Source organism: Diorhabda carinulata, chromosome 8 (assembly GCF_026250575.1).
Source record: "Diorhabda carinulata isolate Delta chromosome 8, icDioCari1.1, whole genome shotgun sequence".
NCBI lineage: Eukaryota > Metazoa > Arthropoda > Insecta > Coleoptera > Chrysomelidae > Diorhabda > Diorhabda carinulata.
The window spans coordinates 14,917,030-14,944,830 of record NC_079467.1 but is presented as its reverse complement, the minus strand read 5'-3'; the positions used below and the strand labels follow the sequence as shown (position 1 = coordinate 14,944,830).

The 27,801-nt window shown below is 32.0% G+C and overlaps 1 protein-coding gene across 2 annotated transcripts; it reads right to left on the bottom strand.

The window, feature by feature from the left end:
* Positions 1-144: 144 nt before the first annotated feature.
* LOC130897231 (protein hairless) lies at positions 145-27,801 on the bottom strand. 2 transcript variants are annotated; one of them, XM_057805986.1, is made up of 6 exons: positions 27,306-27,801; positions 23,250-23,396; positions 13,138-13,435; positions 12,502-12,904; positions 9,881-10,124; positions 145-7,763 (listed from the first exon to the last, which is right to left on the bottom strand). In XM_057805986.1, the coding sequence occupies exons 1-6, from the start codon at positions 27,475-27,477 to the stop codon at positions 7,729-7,731; spliced, it is 1,299 nt and encodes a 432-aa protein (XP_057661969.1). In that variant the 5' UTR covers positions 27,478-27,801; the 3' UTR covers positions 145-7,728. The 2 variants fall into 2 exon arrangements, with proteins under 2 accessions (XP_057661969.1, XP_057661968.1); XM_057805985.1 differs by having other exon boundaries at positions 13,138-13,429; positions 27,306-27,794.

The window sequence follows — 27,801 nt, the reverse complement described above, 5'->3', positions numbered from 1 at the left end:
AATAATTAAGAGGATTGTGTTATAGCGCTTCGGTTTGGTTATAGAAACCAGCGCACGACATGAAGAAAGGTGAAGTAGTCAGAAAAACTTTTTTAATAAATAGTTGAAACTCTGATATGTTATAATAACAAATAAAATACAGTATTGCTATCTATCAAATTTTTATTTACTGTACAGTACATTTTAAGAGTCTAACATTAGAATTCCAGGTATAAATATTCAGTTCAAAGTTTGGACTCCCGTTAAAAATATTTACCGATATCACAATACATAAGTGCCAAAGAAGTTTTCCCAAAAATAAAAATCAGATAAGCAAGTTCAGTCTCTATTACATTTGTTTTTACAAAAAGTATTGTTCTGATTATTGACTGAAGATCGGGTTAATAGCGAATGGCACAAGTCAATAATAGTATATTATAAGAAAAAAAAACTACTAGATTAAATAATGTGACTATAAATATTCAGACGATAATAGAGTCCGCGAATGAAAAAATATGATACGCTAACACTTATCTATTGTCTTTTAAAGATTTATTAACATTTTGCCTAACGATCATATGAAAATATAGTTGTTTTATACAAATCTTTATCTTAATGGTAAAAATGGGCGTATAAGACTTAGTAAAAATATTCCAGCTTTACTTTATGTTGAAACTTATCACAAAAATTCAATTTTATGTTCAAAATTTCAAAAGCACATCTGCTTTTAAGCACAAGCAACCTGTTTGGCTTCAATAGATTCACCATAACTTTTTTATTGCTACTCTGTATTACATACGAGAAGGTAAGACGAGAGTTAAATAACACATTTAGATTCGACAGATCAATACCAGACTAGATATCCACTTTCAGACAGAACAGAAAAAATAACAGTTACAGACAATGACATTGCAGCAATTAATTTTGATAAGTTTTTGATAGCTTCAACAGAGAAAAAATGGGAAATAATTATGGATAGAAAAAAAATAAACAATCAAGAATATATTTAAGAGAATGTGGAATCAGCAGGAGATGATGACAAGAAGTGGAGTAGGACAAGGAGGCATTTTAAGCCCATTATTGTTCTTATTAATCAAGGACGAAATATTCGCTAATATAGAGGAAGCACTACAAAACAGAAGAGAGAAGTGAATTAATGAATATCGAGTATACCAGAAGACCTACTGTGCAACTATAAGAGCAGGAAAAGGAGAGCGTTAACATGTCAAAGTATCAGAGTCAATCGTAAGACCAGATGGAAGAATTCATAAAGAGGTATCCAATAGGGTAGCAAGACAATATCCACATATGTACCGCTGTTCAGAGTATTTTTCGACCAATAACGAAAATCTACGAATCACTGAACTATGCTGAATGAATGAACTATGGTGGTTTATCCTGGGTACCAACAGATTGGAGCAAAAAATACCAACGTGTGAAAAGACGGTACTGACGGGGAGTAAAGAAACCAAATAAAATAAAGAACGACACAATAAGAGGTGAAATCAGAAGCAAAAATCGAGCAATAGTTGAGATTGGTTGGAGACATAGGAGGACAGAGCAGTTAAAGTGATGGAAAACTGAAATAAACAAAAAGAAGAGAAGAGAGAGATCCAGAAGGCAATTGAATATAAAAAAAGCAAACAATCTGGAAAAGAGGACTGAAATGGAGATGGGCTAAACAGGAAGCAAATTTTAGAACGAAATGGAAAGGAAATATTACATATACACGAAGAGGTTGTGGATGAGTAAGAGACTTTTTTATTTTAAAATATAAGGGAAAGGGTTTAAACAACTGAAATCTTTGATATAAGTATACCTGTGGGCAATACTGCCTTTGTTCTATGCTGGTGTTTTTTAATTAATTACTCGTAGTTTTGTTTTAGGTGTATTTATAGCAAAAGTAAATAAGTTCTAATTTAATGCGTTTACTCTTAATGAAAAAACCTATTGTAGATAATAAATAAAAGTTTATTTCAGTAAAAAAATATGTATTTTTGTTACATGACGAACTTGTATAATATGGAAGGCATTAGAATGGTGGGATAAAAATGTTACAAATCTTTTTTCGTGTATTTATATTAAACAATTATATGAATAAGTTCAAAAATATGGTAAAAGATCAAATGGAAATGTTACCTACGGTAATTCTGTTAGTTTTTTTTTTTAAATTCCATGCTTAGCATACTGATCTGACCAAATTTCTCATATTAACAATGATTTCTACATTGCACACTAAAACGGAATCTGCAACGGAAGCCCTTGGCACCTGAAATATAAAACAACAAAAACTCGGTCCCATTAAAACCCCATGGTTCTGCAATAAAGTCTAAGAACAATGTATCAAAAAAAGGAAGGCTTATCTAAAAACATGACCAACAAATACGCCCGAAGTCAAGGAATGACTATAAGAGGGTAAGAAACGACACTAGTAAGGCAAAAAAATAACAGTATTGGGGATCATTTTAAAAAAAAATTAAAAAGGACTTTTATGGCCTCCAAATACAGATGTGGAGATTCATCAGAACTCAGAGAAAAGAAGCAAGTGAATATATTAGCTCAAACCACATACCAAAGAAAACTTGGGGTCCAAAATCTTAAAGAATTGTATAAAAAAGAAGATACAGAAAGCATACAGGACACTCCAGAAGTCACAACTAACGAAGTAATTGAAATAGAACCTAATCTAACCTAACCTTTCCCATTTTTTTTTATTCAGAAATGTAATTGATATGAAATATTTTGAAATATCTATATTATTATGGACCATAACATAATTTTAATATTTGTACAAATATCTTGAATATTGTACTTACACAATTTTTCAATTTTAAAGAATTGTTTTTCCGACAATACAACCTCTAGCTAATCTAGCGCTTTTTTCCTTATTAAATCAATTGACAGATATAAAACTTCTGTAAAATTTTAAGAATGGAGTGAAGGTACCAGGAAAACAATTTATTGCAACTGTGCAAAGAATTGCTTCACTTTATTCACAGAAAATAATCGAAGACTGATTTTTGAGACGTTCTGGAACCTTGGAGCTATGTGGCACAAAATTCATACATCCATGGTCTCGTGCAAGTTGCTCGAAACCGCCCAAATGGTAGGTCTGGTAATCAGTAACGAGATTTCATTTTCGTATTTTTTAAGAAATGACGTCAATATTCAGGTTGTGTGTAAGAAATTTTGTCTATCTACTTTTAAAATAAGTAATGGATGACTATATAGATGCATTACTAAGAAGACAATGTCGGAGTGCAACGGAAGACGTGGCACGAAAAATTCCAGACGACTAGACGATGCAGATATTGTTACCCATATAAGTAATTTCCCGGCCTACCAAAGTCACTATTCTAGAAATAAAAACCCCTGTAGAAAATATTTGAGTAGTGAGTTAACTATAAAAAAAATGTAAGCCCTCCCCTTTCATAAGCTCACAGTTTCTGTTGCTTACTATGAAAGAAATTTATACTTATACAATCTAAGTATACACTGTGGAAACGATAAAACTGGATATATGTACGTATGGGACGAAACTGAAGGTGGGCGTGGCACCAAAGACATAGCAACATATTTGGTTAAACATTTAAAAGAAAATGCGTTACGTTATTGCATACTCAGATTCATGCATCGGCTAAAAGCATCAAAACAAGCCTTTCTCTTCTATAACTTGTGCAAGATCCAGATGTCTCGATTAATACAATAGATCTCAAATTCTTAGTTTCAGTTCACTCTCATATCTTCCTAATGAAACTGACTTCGGTATAATAGAAAGTTCGAGCCGTAAACATATACAAATTTACAGCCCAGATGAGTGGATTGAAATTATTAAAGGATCCAAAAAAAAGTTGCCCCATTTCAGGGTTGTTGAAATGCGTCATTTTTTAAGCAGTAGCATGTGGCTACGATTTCAGATGGCTTAAAATTCGATAGCAACGTTTTCATAGGGATAAACCTCTGCAGTTTCAGTTCAAATAAACTCTAGACCGCTAAATGGAGTTGTATTGTCTTGACGAAAAGAACCGGAGGCAGACCTTTGAATAGTTTGATTCATATTCGTCAAGATCAACTCTACGCATCAAAAAGAATAGTAACAGCTGCTAAGAAAAAGGATATAATGGATTTATTACCATACATCTCACCAATATATCATCGTTACTACCGTAACCTTCCAGCAGAAGTTGCCACCCGTTCTTCATCAACGAAGAACAATGAAGATCGGTCGTCTGACAATGAGATGGACTACGATTAGTGCGTCAGTAATTAATATTATTCATTGTAATAATGGATCAAAACTGCACTTATCTTTCACATACTTAGCTAGAATAGTTAAAAAAGTAAAGGCTTCTGGTGAGTCATCTTATAAACACTGTCCTAATATAGGAAATAAGCATATTTTAACAACAGATCAGGTGAATTGCTAGCGGATTATTTAGAGACTTGAATTTATCAAAAAATCAGAATTCTTAGGAGAGGCTATACATGTCGTAAAAACGTACAGGTGTGTACCCAGGTATTCTCTACTCTCCCGAACTGGACTTTACTCGGTCGGTCGGTAGTGGAGCATTGTACTGAATGGAAGTGAACACCCAGCCAGACGATTAGCCCGCTCCTGTCCTTTCAATGCCGATTTATTTTTATGTAATTCTAAATACGATTTAATATAAAGATCTTCATATAAGTGAAGTGGTCGAAACATAGTTAGACAAAGCAAACAACAAGCAGTTTCTCATGTTGATATCTTGCCCTTGAAGGTGTACCTTTACCTTTAGATGTTGTCATTTGACGCCACAGATATTCGTAAATAGTTTAAAAACATATTTTTTTCTCCCACAATCTAAAAGTAACGAATAGATTACGTCGTCTTTCTAAAATAGAATGAACCTAAATACTTCTCAAGATTTTTTTCTTCCTTTGATAACTAAAAGATTTTTGATATAAAATTAGAACCTAGCACAATCCGGTGTACTCCAGTGTATTGTAATGATATAAATGGAGAGATAAAGAATTTGAAAATGGAATTAAACCGCTATCGTTTGTTCATTAAAACTATCTTGAAAGCAGTTTTACTACTACGAATTGATGGAACTATATTTCTTTCTTACATGATCCTGATGCTAATATGATAGAAACCTATGATAATATGAAGTTATTAATGGAAAAAATCAAAAAAATCCTTCAAGAACGTTATTGCAAATTTTCTAGGTAACCATGAGAGTGGGGAGTACAAAATGTTTTTTAGCGAGTTTTGTTGACTTATCAAGCATTGGTACTGAACACACTGTTAACACCAACACTCACAATTACACTATCTGACGCGCGTTTCGATAACCAAGTTATGGTCTTCAGTTTACCTCCACTATCTGAAGAAGAAAACTTAGTTATCGAAACGCCCGTCACACAGTGAAATTGTGAGTGTTAGTGTAAACAGTGTATTCAGGATGAATATCACCAACAGTTCCAGAAACTCCAACTTAGTTAATCAAGCATTAGACTGCAACAAGTCACTCAAGAGCCATTTTTAGCCACAAATCTGGATGTTTTCCTGAGAATTTGGCTGCTGAGAGCGATGAGCACGGGGAGACGTACCATCAGACCATTTCACAGACAGAAAAGTGCTATCAAGGCAAATGTAACCACAGAATGTTGGCCTATTCAGGAGCTAAGTTTGGCAAAAGATTCTAAATCGTGAAATTCGGATGATCATTATTTGTTTAAATATTCAAATTAATTAATCAATAAAATTCTTGGTCAATATTTTTTTTAATTAATCGTACTTATTTTTACTAACAATCAAGAAAAAAATCAAAAATATAAGTGAATGTTGTGACACGAAATAGTTGTCCGCCAATTATTGATAGGGAAATTCAAGTCTCTATCAAAATAATTATTTTCCACACTAGATTGTAGATGTAATTTTTTTTCTCAATGTGAAGATTAAATAATATGAAAAAATAAAACTAAAAAGATATCAAAACAATAGCCATTCCATAAAACTTTTAAACATTTTTGTATTCACCAACATGACTAGTTATGATAATAACATTGCCGAATATTTTAACTATTAATTTGAACACATTGTTTCTGTAAATTGTAAAACACAAAAAACTGAGAGAAAGGATATAAAATATTTCTTCCAGATTTAAATTTGCAACAAATCAAAATTACCACTAATTAATGATAAGAAACATCTATTTTATAACAACTGTTGCAATACACCCACCATCTGGGAATTATGTTGTTGCTCATAAATAACTCTAACTGGGCATAAAAATACTGAACACATGGGTTACTATTATTATACAAAGACTCAAAATTACACTGTCTGATCCTTCTAGCCAGATATGAACTAATGGAGTTGCAATTACGAGGATTAGAATAATTATGGTGAAAAGTAATTTAGTCAACGAGTGTTCTAGAAAATACTAGACTGTTTATAGCAATGAATAAAAATTTCAAAATCAATAAATGTGTATTTTTACACTAGTTCAGTAGTTTATTGTTAATATAGGTCATTGAGAGTTTTATGGCAATATTTAAATTGTTGGACTTTTCAGAAACTATTACCCGGGTTCAGGTAGATCATCCATCAGCTGATTACAGATCCTAATCCAGAATGTGATTTAGATCACAGTTTCCGTATTTCGCGTTCAATTTTCGATGGAAATTTTAAATTAAAAACAACGCCTATCAAGTACACTGCTCGTGAGAATTAAAAGTAAACGGTCATTTAAATAATTTTGAAAATTCGAAAAACCGAAGACAAAAAGGATTATATTGCATGACTATGATCCGATTAACTCGATCAGTTCCTGAACAACAATGAAGGTGATCCGGGTTAGTTTCCAAACATTCAAATCACGGAATAAGATCATAATTTTTGAAAAGTCCTTATGTAAAGATAAACAAGGAGAACTAATTGACCATATTTAGGATCTTAATATATCCTCGGGATAAAACCTTACCATAGCATCCAATGAAACAGATATTTTTAACAATATTAATACATGTGAGATTAACTGATAAAAATTAGCATTATACACAAACTAAATTATGGATGACGCTCAAACTATGGAGAAGAGATTTGAATAACCAACAAGTTAGACAATTATCTTATGGAAGCTTGTAGAATATTTTTGCTGATAGACTGACGCCATTCGTTAAAATAAATAGCAAAATGATATGTTTGACATACTATGTACAAAAGTGAAAAAGTTATTTACAAATACAAATTAATTTGTTCACGACTTGATTTCATTTTTAATTTTTAAGTAGTTTTTTCATTTCATTGTATAAAATAATACAAAACAGTTTCTATACAAAATATCTGTTTATATGTACACCTACTATCTACAGTTGGTTGCTTGTAGAGCTGTCAGTTGCACATTTTCCATTTTTTAAAGCTTCTATCGGGCTGTTTTATAAATAAACCCATTCGTTGGACATGAACATTATCTTTTTTCTTTCAATTTAGTATCAATAATTTTTATTAGCAAATCTATTTATAAAACGGCCCCTTTTAATATTTATTGCTATCTGCTTCGAAAGCTTTATATGAAATGTTCAATTACAAATGAGTAACAATATTTATCGCATAATTCCTGCAGTGACATGTTTAGTGCCAAACTACAGCGCGTGTCATCTTCCTCAAAGAAATTACTCTTTTACATTACAAACTCTTTAGAAAATATATTTCTTTAATAAATATATGATATAGGGTACTTCTTCGGAAGGCACACATAGTTTTCATCCGGAGTTTTTGGAAAGGTTCAACGGCATATCTGAAAAACAAAAATTTGGAATAATTAGTACTTTTCTAATTCTAATTTTTCATTAATATGAATCTAAAGCACAAACCACATATTTTATAGACGACAATTTCATTTTTTATGTTTTGTTTATAGACTTAGTTGAATCTGCCTGCATAAATAGAAATTAAGTTGTGCAAAGTAGATAATTCTATATTGGCGAAGTATTGATGATTCTAGTTTATATAAAGGTAGTTTTAGTTGATAAATCATAATGATTATGGCATTGATTTATTTGTCTCTCTTCTATAAATCTACCAATAATTAAGATAATCAAATTATTCAATGGAGAAACCCATATTTCATATTGGCTCTCAATAAGAAAAAGGTAAATTATCAAATGTATAATAGTAGTAGACATAAATTGTAGTTCAACTCTGGATACAAAATCTGGCACGAGTACGTGAACAACAAAATAAAAAAGCAAAAACAGCGATTGGACAGAGTCCAGCACCTCGCGTGTCTCAGAACCACAGGTTTCGGTCCTAACTAGGGTCTTTGAAGTCGTACTGGGTCTCACATCTTTTGATCTAGCAATTCTAGTTGAAGCCATGAGAACAGCTTACAGGCTGAAGATAGACAAAGAACTGCAAGCTGAATCAACTGGCCATGCAAAAATCTGAACACAGGCCGTGGTGAATGTCCAAACATTTTGATGGGTAGTAACCAGATAGCACCTGCTGTCGTGAATAATAAGGGCTTGGAGACACATTTCACTGAGATACAGAGCAGGGGACAAGTAACTCCAAACCCAGTATACCAAATAAAGGCCCCAGAGTGAATGACCAAGGTAATCGCTGTGGGGAAATGTGGACGACCGATACTCAATCGACGTCATAAGAACATCTGGTCAGATAGAAAAGTAGTTATATAAGCCATGATGGCCGAAAGGTTGTGCTCTAGGCTAGTACTAAAGTGTAAGAAAGTCCTACACGAACTGGTGAGTGATGGCTGCAAGATCCAGCTCGTCACTCGGGCAACAACAAAGTGAACTCACTCGCCAAGACTGGGATGGGCAAATTCATCAATGGGCTCAGAACCTATTCTTGGTATAGCCAAAAAAGTTGCTATCATGTCTCTCATCGGTCTGTTTACAAGGCCTTTTCAGCGGAGATGAATAGAGACACCTGGCATGAGACAAAAGAAGGCACATATAAATGGACCTTCTGTCTCTCTTACCAAATAATTGCACCAATTAAATATGTGCGAAAACCGACTAATAGCTGGACTCTTAATTTAAATGAATATTACGTAAGTCCTTTCATTTCTAGAATTATAACTGCTGTTCATGAAGCAATAAAAAACAGAAGAATAAATTAAAATTCTGTAGCTCAGAATTTGGTTCTGTCTGGAGATAAAATACCACCATCACCGCAAATTCACTTGTTGGGTGTTGAGGTTGGAAGCAATATGTCTTGGCATAGTCAAGTGGTCGAATTAGCTAAGGCAGCTTCACAAATACTTGGACTACTACTTAAAACCAAAAAGCTATACAGCTTCTAATGCTCTACAAGACCCAGATTCATATGTCTTCAGAGATTGCTCGCACATTTGGAGCTCGGCTCCCAAACATACTATGAGGATGCTCAAATCAATACAGAAAAGAGCAATTCGACTCTTGTAGGCTATCCAGAGTTGACCAGAAACCTAGAGAAGAAAGGTTGCTAACCTACTCTGTTTTACAAATACTACCAATACAGATGCTCTTCCGAGCTGTCCAACATAATCCCAACTAGAGCAGTATCTACAAGACCTACTCGACGAGTTGACGTTCGCCTGCAGATAACCAGAACGTCAATTTATCGGGACTTCTTCCTTTGGAGAAGGCAAGACTGTGGAATCAGCTAACAAGGCACGTCTTTCTCGAACAATAAAATCTACACAAGTTCAAGATCAATATCCACAAGCATCTCCATATGGCAGGCACCAGTCGAACTACTCGAATGTAATTGGGTTTACCCTCTTGTACTTGCTTTTTACATAAAAAAAATGTTCATTTTTTATGAATATAAACAAAGTGATAACTTGGAAACTTTGGTGAAACTAAAATTTTATTAATTTTTCATTCAGTTAATAACACAATTACTTACCTGTAACAGTATCTTCCCGATGCTCACCATCCCTACGTGGTTCAACGACTGTCCAAGAGCAAGTGGGAGTTTCGTGTCTAATGGGCATATGAAGAGGAGAGGAATGATGATACATGGAAGGCACTACATATCCCCTGCCATAAACACCTGCACCATAATATGACGGCACTGGCGGAAATGGATACATGTAACCTTGTAAATATGACTGAGGTGAATAGGGAGGATATCCACATTTTTCTACTTGCTAAAAAAATATGAAAAACTATTAATTTCAACAAATTCAATTGGGGATTAGATTACATTGCAACCTCAAGTTTTATTGTTCCCCCCATGAAATTTATTTTTCAAGATCTACAGCTTTCCTTCCAGTTCCAGAGTTCCAATGAGCTAGGAGGTCTTATCCTCGCCCCTACAATTTTCTCTTGGGGTTGTAATGGCAAGGTATTCTAAATCTAGGTGATTCAGAGTATCTTTCTCTTCACGGCAGAATTTGCACTTTTAGTACCTCTCGTGTGCCTCTCTTCCAGTTTCTTCCATGTTCCAAAACTCTTTTCCATAGGATTATCTTCATAAACCAAGGCTCCGTATCAAGAGGAGACGTTTGTGCTTTGTGCTTTTCTAACAAAAGTATGTTCATTATGTTTAATTTTACCAAGAACCCATAATTCTTTAAATTATTGATCTTACTTTTACGATTAAACAGTTTACTAGTGCCTCAGTGGGGAGTGACAGTTCCAAGGCTGTGCTTTGTATTTTTTGCTCAAGCCTGGTTGACTAGTACCCAGCTGATGGTTGTCAAGATACATAGTATTTAATTAGTCTGATTTGGTTAACTGGTGTCTAAGTCTAGAGTATCAATACTTTGATTAAGACCAACAGAACAACACAATATACAATGCAAAATGCAATATGTTGATCAAAAGCATGCATAAATGAAACTAAGATAATCGATTCATACAACATTACAATTTTATGGAATTGGTGCCATTTTTATTGCCTGTCAGTTCCAATTCTAGATAGAAATCTAGTTATAACCAACCTAATGTCAGTTAGACAGCAGATTGAACGAAGCATTTTTACGTTTTCTGTAGTAAATCTTGTCAATAATCTGAAAGGTAATATTGTCCTGTAAAACAAATATTGATAGAAGATTCCTATGGTTGCAATTGTTGCTCTAGCTACTAACCTAGACAACCCGGATCTCTACTGCATGGATTTCTGCTTAGTTTTTAGTCTGTACCACCTTTGTATGTCTATGAAAACACTCTGGATCCTGTTCCATTATTTGTTTTCGAGCCATCTTGAGATTTCATTATCATTAATGAATTATTTTTCATCTCATTCCTCTTTTGTAGGAATGTTCATTTTAATCTTTTGCTTAAGCCCGTTTTTTTGATAGGCAAAGTTCCTTTCACATTATTTTTGGTGCCCTGAACTTGGGTATCTTGAATTTTTTGTGAACTGAATTAGTCTATTTAGGATTGACTCCCAGTCCATTATTTTGGTGATATCTTTTAATGTTTATATCATGATATTGCTGATTATTTTTTGTTTTCTCCCCGAAATCAATGTAGCTATATAGTCAGCTTACCCAATTGTTTCGTATCTTCGTCCTCCTAGGGTTTTTAGAATCTTGATAATCATTATTAAACATAATAGGAATGCTATTACTGCTCCTTATCACGCTCCTATAGAATTTCTTTTCCTAGTTTTATATACTCCCATTTCTAAACTAAGTATTCTGCTTTTTAGAATTGCTCTAATCCTGTTTTTTACTATAGGGTTCACTTCTAGATTATCCACTCTGTGGATAGGGCTCCAGATTAAATTTTTTTACTTCCAATTATCTCTCGATTATCACTTCATACAGTGTTGACTAACTGTTTTTTCTTTTAAATAGGAATGTTGGGTTTTGCACTCCAATCTATACTTGTATTTCCTTTTATATGTGAGTCCAATAGCCTTTTCATTCCTTTCAGAATGAAAAAAGAGAGACTTATAGGTCTAAAGTATTTTAGTGTTATGTTACTTGATTTACCTGTCTTGAGTATAAAAACAAATCTGACTACTCTCAATTTTCTTGGAATGTAGCCCAATTTTAGTTTAACTAGTTACTATTCTCTCTACTGTTTCTGTGTCAACCATTTGGGTTTTTACTGGCTTATCTTCTTATTCGCCAGGGATTATATTCAGGCAACCAGTTAAATGAGAACAGTAATTCTTTCATTCATGCTTCTTAGAATCATTGGTTTTTTCTAAAGTAGGTTCCTGTTCCTGTCGTTACATTTATGTCAATTATTAACTCCAGGATTTTATTTTGAGATTTCCATTTATCCTTGTGTATTCTATTTCTAAATTCGTTAAGGATAATTTTATTCTTTACCTAGCTTGATCTGAATTTTCCGATTTTCCCTATTGAAAAGCTTTCTTGTTTTTTCCTGTCTATTGCTTATTAGACAAGATTCTTGAAAAGACATCACGAGCAGTTGCGTTAGCTCATTTACTGAATCCTATTTGTTGGAAGCTAGATTTTGCTTCTTCTTTTCACTTTTCTTATTGGGTATTAAATTAAAAAAATAATTAAATGGGTAGATACTGTTACTAAAACAAATAATACTAACCGAAAGTTCTATTGAACGCAGTCTGTCTACACTCTCTGAATATAACCGATCATCTGCAGAGGATGGCGGTGGCGAACAATATTGGGGGTGTGTTAGGGGATAGTGACTAGGAGATGACGGTGGCGATCTCTTAATGTTTCGATCCTCCGCTAACAGTGACGTTATGCTATAACTAGAATTTCTAAGTGGTTTAGTTTCCTCTACACCATTTGTGACTACAGGACTACCACTGCCACTTCCTGTAACCGGTGCTGAAGGCGGAGTATTCGATATTGGTTGATTTGTTTGTGATTTGTTACGGCTTCTTTTTTGAGAATTATCGTCACCATGAAATTTGTCTTTTTCCATTTCGCGAAGAAATCGTTTTCTAGGTGAAACGACAGTTTCTGCTCTGGGAGGGGTACTGAAAAACATAAAAATATAATTGAATAATATCGTTCATTATGTAGGCGAAAATTTTAGTTTCATTTATTATATATTATTATTGTGATCAATGAAAAAACATTGTATGTAAAAAGTGAACAAAACAATTTTTTGTCAATGTTATTCTAAACTAAAACACATTATCAAACAATTCACTTCAAATTTAGAGGATAAATTTTATTAAAATATTGCTAATATTAATCAAATCCTTACCTTGTCCTGAGACTTTTGTCAATAAGATACTGTACAATGCTGAGAAGAGAATGCCTACCATATTCTTTTTTAACTTTCACATAAGTTCGTTCACTCTTAATAACAATATCGCACTGGGGTTCTGGTGCTGTTGACAAAGGTCTTCTCCTCTTATTACTGCATCTTTTTGATCTTTGACCTTTAGGTCTCCACAAATAAAATTTCAATTCTTTTGATAAGTTTTTACAAGGATTCGTCTGTTTCCATGAATGATCCCTTTGCCATGGTGATGACTGAATAGAACTATTGTCATCTGAAACTTTGAAGTTAAAAAGTATTTGTAAAAGATAGATTCATTATAAACGTGCATATTTAATTCAAGAATTTTGTAACAGAAAACTATAAAGTGAGTTTATTGAATATTGAAAAATAATTTTAGGATTAAGGTATTCAACAATGTGGATTAGGAATTAATCAATGATAAAAAAATATTGAATGCACAATTCACGTAAAATATTGGCACAAATTTCAAGCTATTCTATGTTTTATACTTTTATCCAGTGCCGGATTAAGCTAGCGGATTTGGGGGGCTATAGGCCCGGGCCCCAGGTCAAAGAGGGCCCCATCATTTGGAAAACATTCTGTATTTTTTGATGTGTTGATACCACAAATCTAACGTATTGATATTATTTTTTTATAATTTTTCCGGGTTTCTGAATTCCTTAAGGGGTCCCGTCATTATTTTAGCCCCGGGCCTTATAAATCTTAATCCGGCCTACTTTTATCCATTATAAAACTCGAAAAATATACTTTTTCTTCAAGCTTATAATAATATCTATATTATTTTTGGCAATACATTATTCTACTAGTAACAAAATAATGAGAAACGATAGCAACGTTTTATTATGGGTATTGTACCCAAGTAGACAGGAACTGTCATTTAATTTTTATATACTTTGATGTTTGTCAGTTTTGAAAAGTATATTGTAAAAATGTCTCAAGAAAAAGAATTTCAATGTATTATTTTTACGCTTGAAGAAAAAATACTATATGTCACTCGAAGCAGAAGACCCACGATATGTTTCGCCCATTATGCTAACGCCACGGCAGTGCAAGTATCTGGGATCAACAATAATCATAGCCTTCTACTACTAGTAATATAATGTATTATTTTATACAATTGTCAAAAAAAACTTTTCTATTCATGCGTAAATGTTTAATTTTTTTCACCGTACTCACTACTACCCAAAAACCGTTTTCTCAACACCCGAGTATGGTACACAAGTGATTTATGTTATCCAATATCTTCTTCTTTTTTCCATAATGGGTCTTACGCTTGTTACTTCTTCGATATCTTTTCTCATCCTGCCTCTAGATTGTCACTCCACCTATTTTGGGGTCAACCTCTACTCCGTATTCCAATTGGAGATTTATTTTTACCAGTCTATTGTTCAACTTGGTGCCATTATTTTTTACGCTGTGATACCCATTCGTTTATGTTATCTACATCACATAACCGTCTGATGTTTTCTTTCTTTCTCAGTTTAATAGTGTTTTTCCCGAGATCCGCCTGAGAATTTTTATTTCTGTGGTCTTCAAGAGTTGTTTCGTTTTTGATATTACTGGTCTTGTTTGTATAGGTCATTACAGATCTGATTGTCGCTTTGTAAATTCCTGATTTTGTTTCTTGTTTGTTCCCTCTTACCTCGTCTTCTACGTTTCCATAACTGGTTATATCAATTCCAAAGTACTTATATTTCATTTTATTCTGTATTATTTGACCTTCTAATTCTAATTTGCATCTAATGCATTGCATCTTTTGATATGGTTTTTTCAGTCGAGGTAGTCATATTCTACTGTTTCCCTGTGAGATTAAAGATATTTAATAATCTTTGAAGATCATCTTCATTTGCGGTACATATCATGGCATCATCAGCATATCACATGATTTTGATTTCACTGTCACGCATTCCATAACATTCCATCCATTATTAGGTTGAATTATATGGGTGATCAGATACCGCTATTGACTGGTATGGGTATAACATTAATCCGAGCTTGAACTTGAACTTGTTTGTCTAAGTATATGTTTTCGATAATCTGGATTATATTGATAGGTATGTTTCTATTGTACAATCTAATATACAAGGATATATTGAAAAATTCTTAGCCTACTATAGAACCAAACAAAATTTCAATGTCAAAATATTTTATTACTCAACATATTCTCGTCTCAATTGGATACATTTATTACAGCGAACCTGCAACGTCTCTAGACCTTTCAAAAAAAATATTTCTTTTTATTCTGCAAACCAGACCTCCACAGCTTTTATTACCTCCTCGTTGGAAGAAAATTTACATTTTAAACTTTTTTTTTAATTGAAAAAAGAGATGATAGTCGGACGGAGCCAAATCTGGTGAATAAGGGGGGTGTTCTAGTAATTCAATCCCCAAATCACGAAATTTTTGCATGGCAACATGAGATTTGTGTGAAGGGGCATTGTCCTGCAAAAACAAAACACTTTCGAATATATTTCCACGTCTTTTTTCTTTAATTTTTTCTCGTAGAGTGGTCAGTAATGTCGAATAGTAATCTCCAGTTATTGTTCTACCCTTATCCAAAAAATCAATCATGATTACTCCTTGGCAATCCCAAAAAACTGAAACAGAACTTTTCCAGTAGATTTTTGGACACGAAACTTCTTAGGTCTTGGAGAACCAGAGTGCCGCCATTCCATCGATTGTTGCTTTGTTTCTGGATCGTAGAAATGTACCCAAGTCTCTTCTATAGAAACAATTCGGCTTAAGAAGTACATCGTTTTCAAATCGAGCACGGATCGAACGCGATGCTTCTACCCTTGCACGCTTTTGGTCAATATTCAAACAATTTTTCTCATGTCCAAATTGACGTGAACTCTATGATGAACGCGTTCGTATGAAATATTCAGTGCTTCAGATATCCGTCTTAGCCCAATTCGACGGTCTGATAAAATCATGTCATGAACTGCATCGATATTTTCGGGGACTGACACAGAAACTGGCCTTCCCGATCGGTCATCATCTTCAATGGAAAATTTACCTCTTTTGAAGCTTGCAGACCAATTTTTCACGGTCGCATACGAAGGACATTGATCACCAAGGGTATTAAGCCTATCTCCGTAAATCTTATCTGCTTACCTCTTAACCCTTTTAAATATAGGTACTTGATGATGGCTCGATAGTCCAATTTTTCGATTTTCTCAATTTCGGTGGTTTACTTTACACTGACACTTCTAATAAGTTATTGTTCGTTGCTATGGTAATGCAATGTTTTATTTATGCATTGAACTAGATATCAATACATCTTCGTAAATAATTTGAAATCTTTGCCAAATATCGAGATTATTATATTATAGACTTAGGTCTAGTAATTCTTCTTCTTCTTTTTACCTTAGGTCTAGGTCCTGTATTTTCATCAAGGGTTCGCCAGGAGTAGTTGGGATGCTGAGGACCAGCTTTTATACCACCTTATAAGTGGTCGTCCAGGAGGTCGAGTTGTGTCTGGTTTCTTCTCCTTTGCAATTTTTGCTAACCGTTCATTTGGCATTCTGTCAACATGGTCCCTTCATTCTCTTCTGCGGCTTCTTGCCCATCTTACTACATGCTGAATATCGCACATGTCCCTTATTTCTTCATTTAGTAATTCATCTAATTCATCATCTAGTAATTCAAGATGGAGAAAGCAAAGACATAGAATCTTATAAGCTTTACGAAGAACTACACCTTTGCCTAATCTACCAAGTCGTTAATCACGTTTACTGATCAATACAATAAGTTCATCTTCAGAGATTGTGATTTTCGAAGCCGTCCTAAACGTTATCTATCGCCAAAGCTCCTGGGTAGATGCATATTTTTTAACGTTGTAGTCCACGGTATTTTTAATTCGGCGGCAACTGTATGGTTATTTTCAGTGGCCCTATTTCAGTTTTGTAAAGATTTAACCTTAAAAAGAAGTGCTCTGTACTTTTCTATAAGGGCTCATTATCGTGGTCTCAAAATAGGAATGGGAAAATAACGTTTTATAGTGAGCGTGCATAAATGACAGTTCTAAAGAATGTGCCGGGTGGTGATCAATACTGATTTGATGTAGAGTGCCGTCGAATGCCACCAATCTCAATCCAAAAACTTATCGCCTTGACGCGATTTTGATTTTATCGTTTGTCGACATGATGCGCCAAGTTGGGAACTGCAAGTTCTAGGGTTCCCTTTTGGTTAGGTTACGTCAGGTTCTCTTAAGCACAAAGGATGGTTTTACCAAAGTGTCAAGGGCATGCTGAACGATGAGATAAAACCATAAAATACGGTAGTCAAAATGGTTGACTTGTCAAAGTCACATGTTCTAGATTAATCTATAGTGACGCGTGGTGGGGTGCTCCCTCAGTAGAACGAATTTCGTCACTACTGGCCTAGTGCAAATAAGGCTTTAGTAAATAAAAATAACAAAAATATTTGGATTTTACAACTCATAATTTTCTGACTGATTGACATTTTGAAAAAATTTAATATCCTCTTATCAACTATTTTGAAATGTTTGATGATTTCTTAAATGTTTCATGAAAAAAAAAATAATTTGACTTGTAATAAACGAAATGTACTAATACCATTACTAAAACTAATTCTTCATTGTTAAAACTTATTAGAGCAAAAACAAATTTTCTTTAAAGGAAATGGCAACACAACTGTTTTTCATAGAAATTATTCACATTTGATGAATCTTACTGGCAATAAAATTTCTTAAGAGTTGAGTAAATATATAGGCCTAACAGGACTTTCTTTGAAATAATCTATTGTTATGGGGAGGTTAGATAGCGATAAAAAATTTAATTGTTACAAAATGTTATAGCTGAATGCTTGAGAGCCCCAAAAATCACAATTTAATATCTAATTTAAATATAGGGGAACCTGTTTAACCTTGGTTCTGTGTACGTAAATTCTATTGTTTTTTTTTTGGTGAAAAATTAAGTATTTATAATATATTTTGAAGTCTTCAAACATTTTATAATAGTCACTTAACTGTTATATGCTATTGGTTCTTTTATTTAACAAGTGTCAACACAACAAATAACTTACGAGATACGTAACCTCTAAACTATTTAAAATTGACCGTTTTGATGAAGTTGGAGTAGTGTTATACCTCGATCAGGTGCTCCTTGAATATCGGCCAAGGTACAATCTGGATGTTTTCACACTTACATAATATATTCCTAATCAAATATCTTTATTATTTTAAAATCATGCCCAGAGATAAAAAGAAGAAGAATGTGGATGTTTTGACAAAGAGAATTAAGGAGAAAAAATTCTTCACTTTCGGTATTTCCAAACATTTTGGATTACCATCCAAGAGTCCTCAACCCGCAACAACAATCGAAAATACATGACATTATGGATTACCAACAACAAATTTGCGTCGTCATTTGAAGCACTGATTGAAAATAAGTAAAAATGTAAGCAAGTTATACGAAAGCCGAAAGTTTTTTATCACACTGATGAGCATAGCCTGGACTACATTGAAGACGCAGCACACATGCAATTTCGATGTAAAAATACACTGGTGAGCAAAAAATTGAGGTCACTTCAGAAATTGCTAATAATTTTAGCGTCAACACTGATAAGGATTAGTAGGCGTTAAAGCAAATTTTTTCCGAGACTTGACAGCTATCATTCGATGTATTAGAGTACGACTTTGATGAAAAATGTGCCTTTGCGCTAATTGAACATTCACATTTCCCTTGCCTGTTTTCCAGTTTACTGTTGATTCTTTGTGTAAAGCCCAACGATTTGCAAAATGTAGTGATTTAACACGACTATAATGCCTTTAGATCCGATTGTTGTGGCAAGAATTGTTGCGCTGTTACAAGATGGTCGTGGGCAACGTGAAACTGCAAGAATTGTTGGTGCTAGTCTTTGTGATGTGCAAAGGGTGTACCAGCGCTTTCTGGAGACTGGCCTGATCACTAGACGACCACTTCATCCATCGGGATGACCGTTTTTTGGTGTCCACAAGTTTGCGGAATAAGGCAGCTACTGCGGTTTCACTGCGAAATCAGTTGCAAGAAGTGAGAAATGTCAACGTTAGTGAATGGACCGTTAAACGAAGACTTCATGCTGCTGAACTGTCATGCAGAAGTATAGCTACAGGTCCCCCGTTGCAACGCCAGCATCGGACTGCAAGATTGACATTTGCCAGAGGTCACATTCGTTGGAATAGTGATGACAGGAGCTGGGTATTGTTCTCAGATGAGTCGTGTTTTTGCCTCACTGGGTCAGATAGATTATGGGATGGTAAAAACTTTTGACCGGTAGAGTATGTTATAATATATTTTCAACACTGTTCTACCCAACCGAAAAGTTCTAAATAAATATATGTTATAGAGCATAGCTAGGGTCATTTACAAAAAAACTCGTGCTAGTGTCCCTTTGAATACGTGACATTTTTTTGTATCAAAATTTTCAATTTATGATATTTCATTAAGCAATGCAGTATAGAATCTGTAGGGAATAAATTCAATTTTAGCGTTATTCTGCCTATGTGAAAATACCTAAAACAGGTCGATTTTTATTCTTAAATTAACAATTTATTAACAGTATTAAAATATTGTACTCCTCCAGCACCACCTCTGAATTATGAGCACCCCCTAGAAAATTTTAAATAAGAAAAGGGGCCGTGTGGCACCTTGTTAGAAAGGGATTTTAGTTCTCTGTTCCGCAATATGAAGTTTTTCAAATTTGGTGCAATCGTAACTGAGAAAATTAATTTTTAAGATGAAAAATTTTTATAATATCTCTCACAAAACTTAACGTAGAATGAAGATAATAATGTTGCATTCTATTTAGAATGTATTTTTCAATGAACTTTACAATTCTTGTACAACATTTTATGCCCCCAGAGATTCTTCTGTTATCCTGACTTTTAAATCAGCAATATTGTCTGGTCCATTAAAATTTACTTTAGATTTTAAATAACCCCATAAGAAGTAATCAAATCGGGGGATCTAGCCGGCCGATCTTTCCACGTCTTCCAATCCACCTATTGGGAAAAACCTCGTTTAAATATTTTTTAACTGTAAGTGCAAAATTCGGTGGTGCTCAGTCTCTATCTCTCATATGGATGATTACTATTAGGAAAAGGTCTTTGTATGTAGTCACTAAGAATTTAATCAAATATTCTAGATAAACCTCATCATTAACTGTGCCCTCAAAAAATTATGGACAATAATTTTATCGTTAATGATCCAGCCCAGTCGTTCACTTTTCTAGGATATTAAGTGTGAGCCTCATACATCCAGTGAGGATTTTTTCTGTTCCAATATTCACAGTTCTGTTTGTTAACCGTTATGTTTAAATGAAACGTTGCTCCATCATAAAAAAACTATTTTAGTTATGATTTGCATTCATTCTGTCCATCAATTCACAGAATTCTTGCCTTCTACCCGGATCATCTTCATATAACTCTTGAACCAACTTTTTAAGGGTGGTATTTTTCTTTAACTAACATCAAACTTTTTTATCAGTAAATTGAACATTTCAAGTCCAGTTTCACAAAACCTTTCTCAATTTTGCTAACTGTAGACTACGAAACGTGTTGTGACCAGGGCATTTGTTATTAAAAATTTTACAAACGAATTCTTGTTTTATTTCAACAACCAATCATAATTGAGACTTAGACAAATGAGCCATAATTGAATTTAATAGACGCACAAATATTATACTGACGACTTTTAGTAACTTTAGATACCTAAAAAACAGGAGCCTACTGGATTCATATCAATTGTTTATTTGGCTTTTTGACTAATATTTTAGTATTTTCAAAGATTTTTTCCTGATGTTTAGCAGAACAGATACGAAAATACCGTGAATGGTGTTCATTTTATATATATATATATATATATATATATATATATATATATATATATATATATATATATATATATATATATATATATATATATATATATATATATATTGTTATGGTATTATAGTGTGTAATGTTTATTTTTATAAATTTTATTTTAAATAAAATCAGATTTTAATTTGGGCGCCATTACTAATTATTTGAATTTCTTTATTTTATTGTTATTATTATTTTTTTTATTCTCAGGGTATTATATTGTGAGGTCAAATTAAAAAATTTTATTGCGATAAATTGTTATGGTTATAAGGTCAGATTATAATAGTTTTAAGACCGGGTCTGTTCTTTATAATGAATAAAATATTCAAAATATACAATTTCTTAACTAGCTATTACAATTATTTTATTTTACAAACATTCATTCATTCATTCATACTCATAATTACACTCATAAAACTAAATTATATGGAAATGTGAACTCAAATATTATATACTAAAAGAAATACTTAAACTTAATAGAACAGTACCTTAAGTGTTTGTTATGTTGTATTTTTAATTTTTTTTTTTTTTTTTAAATTGGAAATTGTTACGGCCTTGCAGAATAAAGAGATACTCCGCTGTAGTTCCACTCCTGTTCTTTTCCTTTTCACAACTTCTTTATCTTGGAAATTGTCCCTTTGTGAGTATTCTCACTTATTTCACTTTATTTAATTGTGTTCACTAATTTCTTATTACTACACTTATACAATTATTAATTATCAATCCTTTGAATATTTTATGCCTTTTATATCAAGATTTTAATTTTTTTAAATTTCAATTAAAATTATTTTACTCTTTTTTCTCTTGCAAAAAAAAAATTTCTCTCGTTGTTGATTCTCTTCTTCATTCTTTTTTTTTTAAACAAACCTTTTTTTTTAACCAATGATATTTATTTTAAAAGTTAGTTACTAAATTGTCATTTCTAAATTTTTAAATTATTGTGACTTTATTCAAATAATATTATTCTATAATTTCTTTGTTGTATTTATTTCATTCCTATGTTATTAATTTTATCATTGCAGTTGTCAAAATTTTTATATTTTATCATTTATAACCTTAAAATTTATGTTGGTATGTCACACAAATTTTTGAAGTTGGTGTTCCTGTTTTTATCTGTCAATTTATGGATTAAATTCTTTGATTATACAGGATTTGTCAAAATTAAATAATAATTTAGAATATAGTGTTGGCCAAAACTTAATATAAAGAATGTTATTTATTTTATTGTGATAAACTGCTCTAAGTAACCGAATAACAGAACTGAACTTATTGCTTTATTTATATCTTATTATTATTTAATAATTTATTTTGGATATATTCATACCATAACAATATATATATATATATATATATATATATATATATATATATATATATATATATATATATATATATATATATATATATATATATATATATTATATATATTTTATACATTTAATTTACATGTGAAGTACATTGAAAACTACATTCTAAATATTATGCGACATTATTATCTTCATTCTACATAAAGTTTTGTGATAGACACATAATCAAAATTTTACATCTCAAAAAAGAATTTTCTCAGTTATGATTGCACCAAATTCAAAAAAACTTATATTCCTGAAGAGAGGACTAAAATCTCTTTCCAACAAGGTACCACACGACCCCTTTTTGAGGATAAGCTGGAAGGGGATAATATTTTTATACTGTTTATACTGTTTCGGGTTTTGCCACATAATACATAATAACGCTAAAATTGAATTTATTCCATAGATATAAATCATTGCGAAAACTTAAAAATATCTTTCATAATATGTACTTCTTTAGCGTATCTGACGTTTACAAATTAATTATTTTTGTCAAAAAATTAATGCACGCAGGGTTCTAATAAGGAAAATATTGTTGTCTTAAGAAGGTGATTTCATGGGAAAAACATCAACATAACTTTTCCACGTGGCATCTGACTCGTGCTTATCTTGTCATACTTTTGGAGTCACTTATTCACGAAAAATTTCACAAGATACATTTTTTAGAAAAAATTTTATGTACTACTTATTGAATTTATAACAATGATCTCTTGACATATTAAGGTAATAATTGATTTTTTCTCCATTGATTCATAATAACCAGTATGAGAATTTGAATAAACAAATTTTATTAATTTGTATTCATATTTTTTTACTTTAAATGAATAACAATATAATTAATAAAAATTTAAACTTACCACTAAGAGATGTACTACTTTCTTGACGATATGCTGGAGTGGCTGAGGCAGTACCTGGAGGTGGCCAAAATGTTTTTCTGGGTACTGACACCCAAGAAACCCTCTCACCTTCCCTGGCTCTTTCCAATTCAAGGATAAATTTTCCATCTAAAAAAATATCTATTTATCGAAACTAGTATACAAAAATTAACATTAAAGTAGAATCTTTGGAGGTCTTCCATGTCATTTTTATATTGAAAGAGAAAGATATATTTGAACGTGTATTTATTGTTAAAATCATTTGTTTCAAGAGCTAATTTGACTATTTATCTAATTTTACATCAATAAATATGAATATAAAATTATTAATTTATTAAAGTTATACTTTTATACATACATTTAAATTGTACTTGACCATAATTTCAGTTCAGTCAATCACATAATGTGGGAAATTATTTATAAATCAAAAACGGTTAGAGATAATTATAGGAAACCTTATACACTGAGAAAACTAAGAGTACTTTTCAATGCATTAAAAATATACAGGTTGTTCTATGTGACCTTGAATATTAGAATACCCTATTATTAAATAATGGAATAAAAAATATGATGATTGCTAGTTCGAGGTATCCTAAATCACTGTTGTAAATTTTACTTGTCCAAGTTAAATTAATTCATTGGGAATTCTAGCCCAACCTTTTTTAAAATTGATCCAATTTATCATAAAGAATTTAAAAATAGAATGCATTTAAAAATGTCATAGATTGCCCACTAGAGACACCTTGTATAGTGCACAATTTAGTATGTTGTAGGAATTACGCACAATTTGTGTTCAAGTAACTTTAAATTGTGTGTGTATGTTTGCTTGAACTAATTTTGGGACATCCTGTATGACTAGAGATAATTTTATATGGTAGCTCTAATTGATAATTGTATGGCCATAAAAAAAATTTGAAAAATTTCACCTTATGCCCACAGACCTTATACAGGTATGTATGTATATTTATGTATATTATTATTAACTTCTGAACTAATCGAATTGGATATGCAGAAGAAATTTGGTATTAACACAATAGTTATAAATACACTATAAATAATTACACTGATACAATAGAATAGATGAATACAGCAAATGACAAAAGAAAAAAGCATTATATTATACTTTTTGTAACACAAGTAACAAAAAAGAATATTAGAACCAAGAATACTTTCAAAATTAATATAAAGATACATATTTACCAGAAGCTAAAAGATTTCTTGGTATTAAAACCTTTCATTTCATTCTAATGATCAAATATCCAAAAGTTTATAAAATATTATGGGTGATATAGCATTGAAATATGGTGTGCTCAAAGTAAATATCAAATTTCTAATTCTAATAACAAAATTTGATTTCAAAAAATGTTTTCTACATGATTATTCTTTTTTATAAAAATTAGACCACCTTGCCTGGCTGCCTTTGAAAAATGATTAACGGGCTTGTGAAATTAACGAACATTTGCATCAAGAAATGAAGGAGAAAAAATATCATGAAGGAGGCAAATTTCACAAAAACACAATTTATCAAAACAACTAGAACCCTTAATATTCCAAATACTTAATTTCATTTCACTTTTAAACTCAACAATCAGGGGAGGCTAGAACATAAGTGCTGCATAGCTCTTAAAAGCTAAGAACTAAAGCAATGATAAAAACATCATTTAAATAATAATAATCTAAACTAATACGACATTATCTATTGCTTATCCAAAAGAAAATTTTGTAGTAATCCATACTCACTTTGTAATACTTCGATAAAAAAAAAACTGAAAAGAAAATTCCAACATTCAGTAAAGTTGAGCAGTTGAAGATAATAGTGTGTGTAATTTTGCGCAGAATGAAATTTTTTTTAAATAATAAAAATAACATTACTCAATAAGTCGTGTGACTGAAACACTGATGGCGCTGCCATTGTCAAATCTATATGACGTTTATGAAGTATCAACTTTCAAATAACTCTATGTGTAAAATTTCATAACATTTCGATTAGTCAGAAATAAGTGACGGCCATTTAAGTGAAATAACATTTTATGTTTTCAAAACAATTTCGTGTGTTAATTTATCATTGCTTCTTGATTAAAAAAATATAGTACAAGCTCAGCAATGGCTTCAAAAGTGTTATTCAGAATCTGTTCCATTGAAAAGAACCATTTGTTATTGTTTTGCAGAATTTAAATTTGACCGTATAGGCACCGATGATGAATATTCTGGTCGTCCAAATGAGGTGATTACTCCAGAAAACATAAAAAAAATCAACAAATTGATTATATCTAATCGTAAATTGAAATTGCGTGAAATAACCAAAACCGTAAAGATATCAGAAGGCAGTGTGTTTACAATTATGCATGAACATTTGATCATGAGATAGCGTTTTTCAAAGTGGATGCCGCATTTATTCACAGTCAATCAAAAAAATGTTGATGATTCAGAGCAGTGTTTGGCCATGTTTGCACATAATAAATAAGATTTTTTTTGCGTCGATATGTGACAATGTGACAATGGATGAAACATGGTTCCATCACTTCACTCCGACCATCATCTGAGTGGACTGCAGTTGGTGAACTACGTCCGAAGCGTCCAAAGGCACAACAGTCAGCTAGGCTGCATGATAAAATCAATGAAAATCTGACTGACGACAAAATACAAGCTCAATTTTTGTGGAAGCATTGCAGAAACCTAAAATGTTTTACCGCAAGCTACCACTGTGAACAACTTAATGATAAAGAAACACAAGAATTTCATATTTTTCACTAAAAATTAGTAATTAAACTATGGGTTGATTGTAGTTAGACATCAGAATAAGTAACAGTCTTCATCGCCATCAGGTTTATTATCTAAAAATGGAGACTTATCTTCTTGTCTCAGAAACAAAAGATCTTCTTGATTCCCAACAAGTCTAGGCGAGATAATTGCATTATATTTAATCTTCTGTTTCTATACCAAACATATTCTAATTAATCTTATTTTCCTAATACTTTTGCCTTTCTAAAGAGCATGTAGGTTAATGAAGAGAGTAGTTTATTAGCATAAATTAGCCAATCTGAATGAACTTAATTCTTTTTTATTTTTCTTATCACCAAGATTTACCAAGAATGCACAAAATTGCCAGTAATAGATTATGTCTATCATATCCATATTTATAGATATTGGTTTGTTAAACAATATTTTTAACCACATTAAGGACCTCATTTTCTAAGATATTATCAAAAGTTTTCACTTAATTAATATTCAAATACTTCATGACTTTTTTTATTAACTCAAGAACAACTCAGAATAAGTATGTCAAAAAGTATCCAAAATCCAATAAGAAAGAAGTTAAAAATTCTATTTATTCAAAGCCAATATTAACCATGTCATTATATGCCATACAAAAAAATAAAATATTGTTATAATTATTAGACAATAAGTTATCACATTAAAGTATGAAGTTATTGACAGAAAGTATATTTGTTTTTAATAAAACTCGTTTTAATGGTTGTAAATGATACTATAAATTAAGTTTCAGTAAATAAATATATATTCTTCTGAACTTTTAATTATAACAAAGTTCTCACTATTCTTTCATTAAATATTATAAGCCACAATACATTAAATCTATCTATCTATCTTTTAAGAACTAATTTATTCCCTCAATTGTCTGTACTAACCTTGTTTGAGTAGAATTTTAGATACAAAATATTTTACATGTGATTGAAATCTAATCAAAGTTCTACTATTAAATTGGTAAAATCGTCAGTTTATTTTAGATACCGGGGTAAACTTGAAAAAAGTTAAAGTAAAGTTTAAAGCGTAATGTTTAAGATTGGAAAAGGTTTGACACTATTTCAACCAACAATTAAGTAATGTAGTTTTTACAACAAATACTAGTTCACATTGGAAATTTAAAAACTTTCACTGAACATTATGAATAAATACATAGTCAACTCTTGTGTTAATAAAAAAATAGGTGAAACAAGTTTGAAAAATAAACAAATTTAAAGATATTTAATAACAATTGTTTTAATGGAAAATAAGCATGTTTAAATCAATAGTACTGACCTTTAAAGAATTTGAGACGTCCTCCTTGCCCATAATTAGTTTTGTGGCACTCCTCCTTAATATTTCTGTCAACATTCCCATTCATTCCAAATTTGTGCCCCTCTTCTGACATTTTGGTACATTTTGTCAAGATGGTTGTTGAGGGATGCTGTATCTCAGATGATATGTGCATTTCATAACGTTTTATAACAGTCTAATATCCATTTCACACAAAGTTTCATCTTTAATATCCTCCCTCAAAATATTTCTGCAATCCACAATCCACCTGCTGACAGTTCTTCGATCGGTCGCCGTATTTCAACGTTCACTGCACTCCATAACGAATAGTTCTCATGACAATCCCTTAAATACAGCGACCACATTTTTGAAACATTATCAGAAAGCTCGAATACATTAATAACTTTAACTGAATTTTATTCAATTTTAAACATCTAACGTTACCCACCCTACACGACTCGTCCCGTGGTCAAAATTTGATGATGTTGACGGTCGCTCT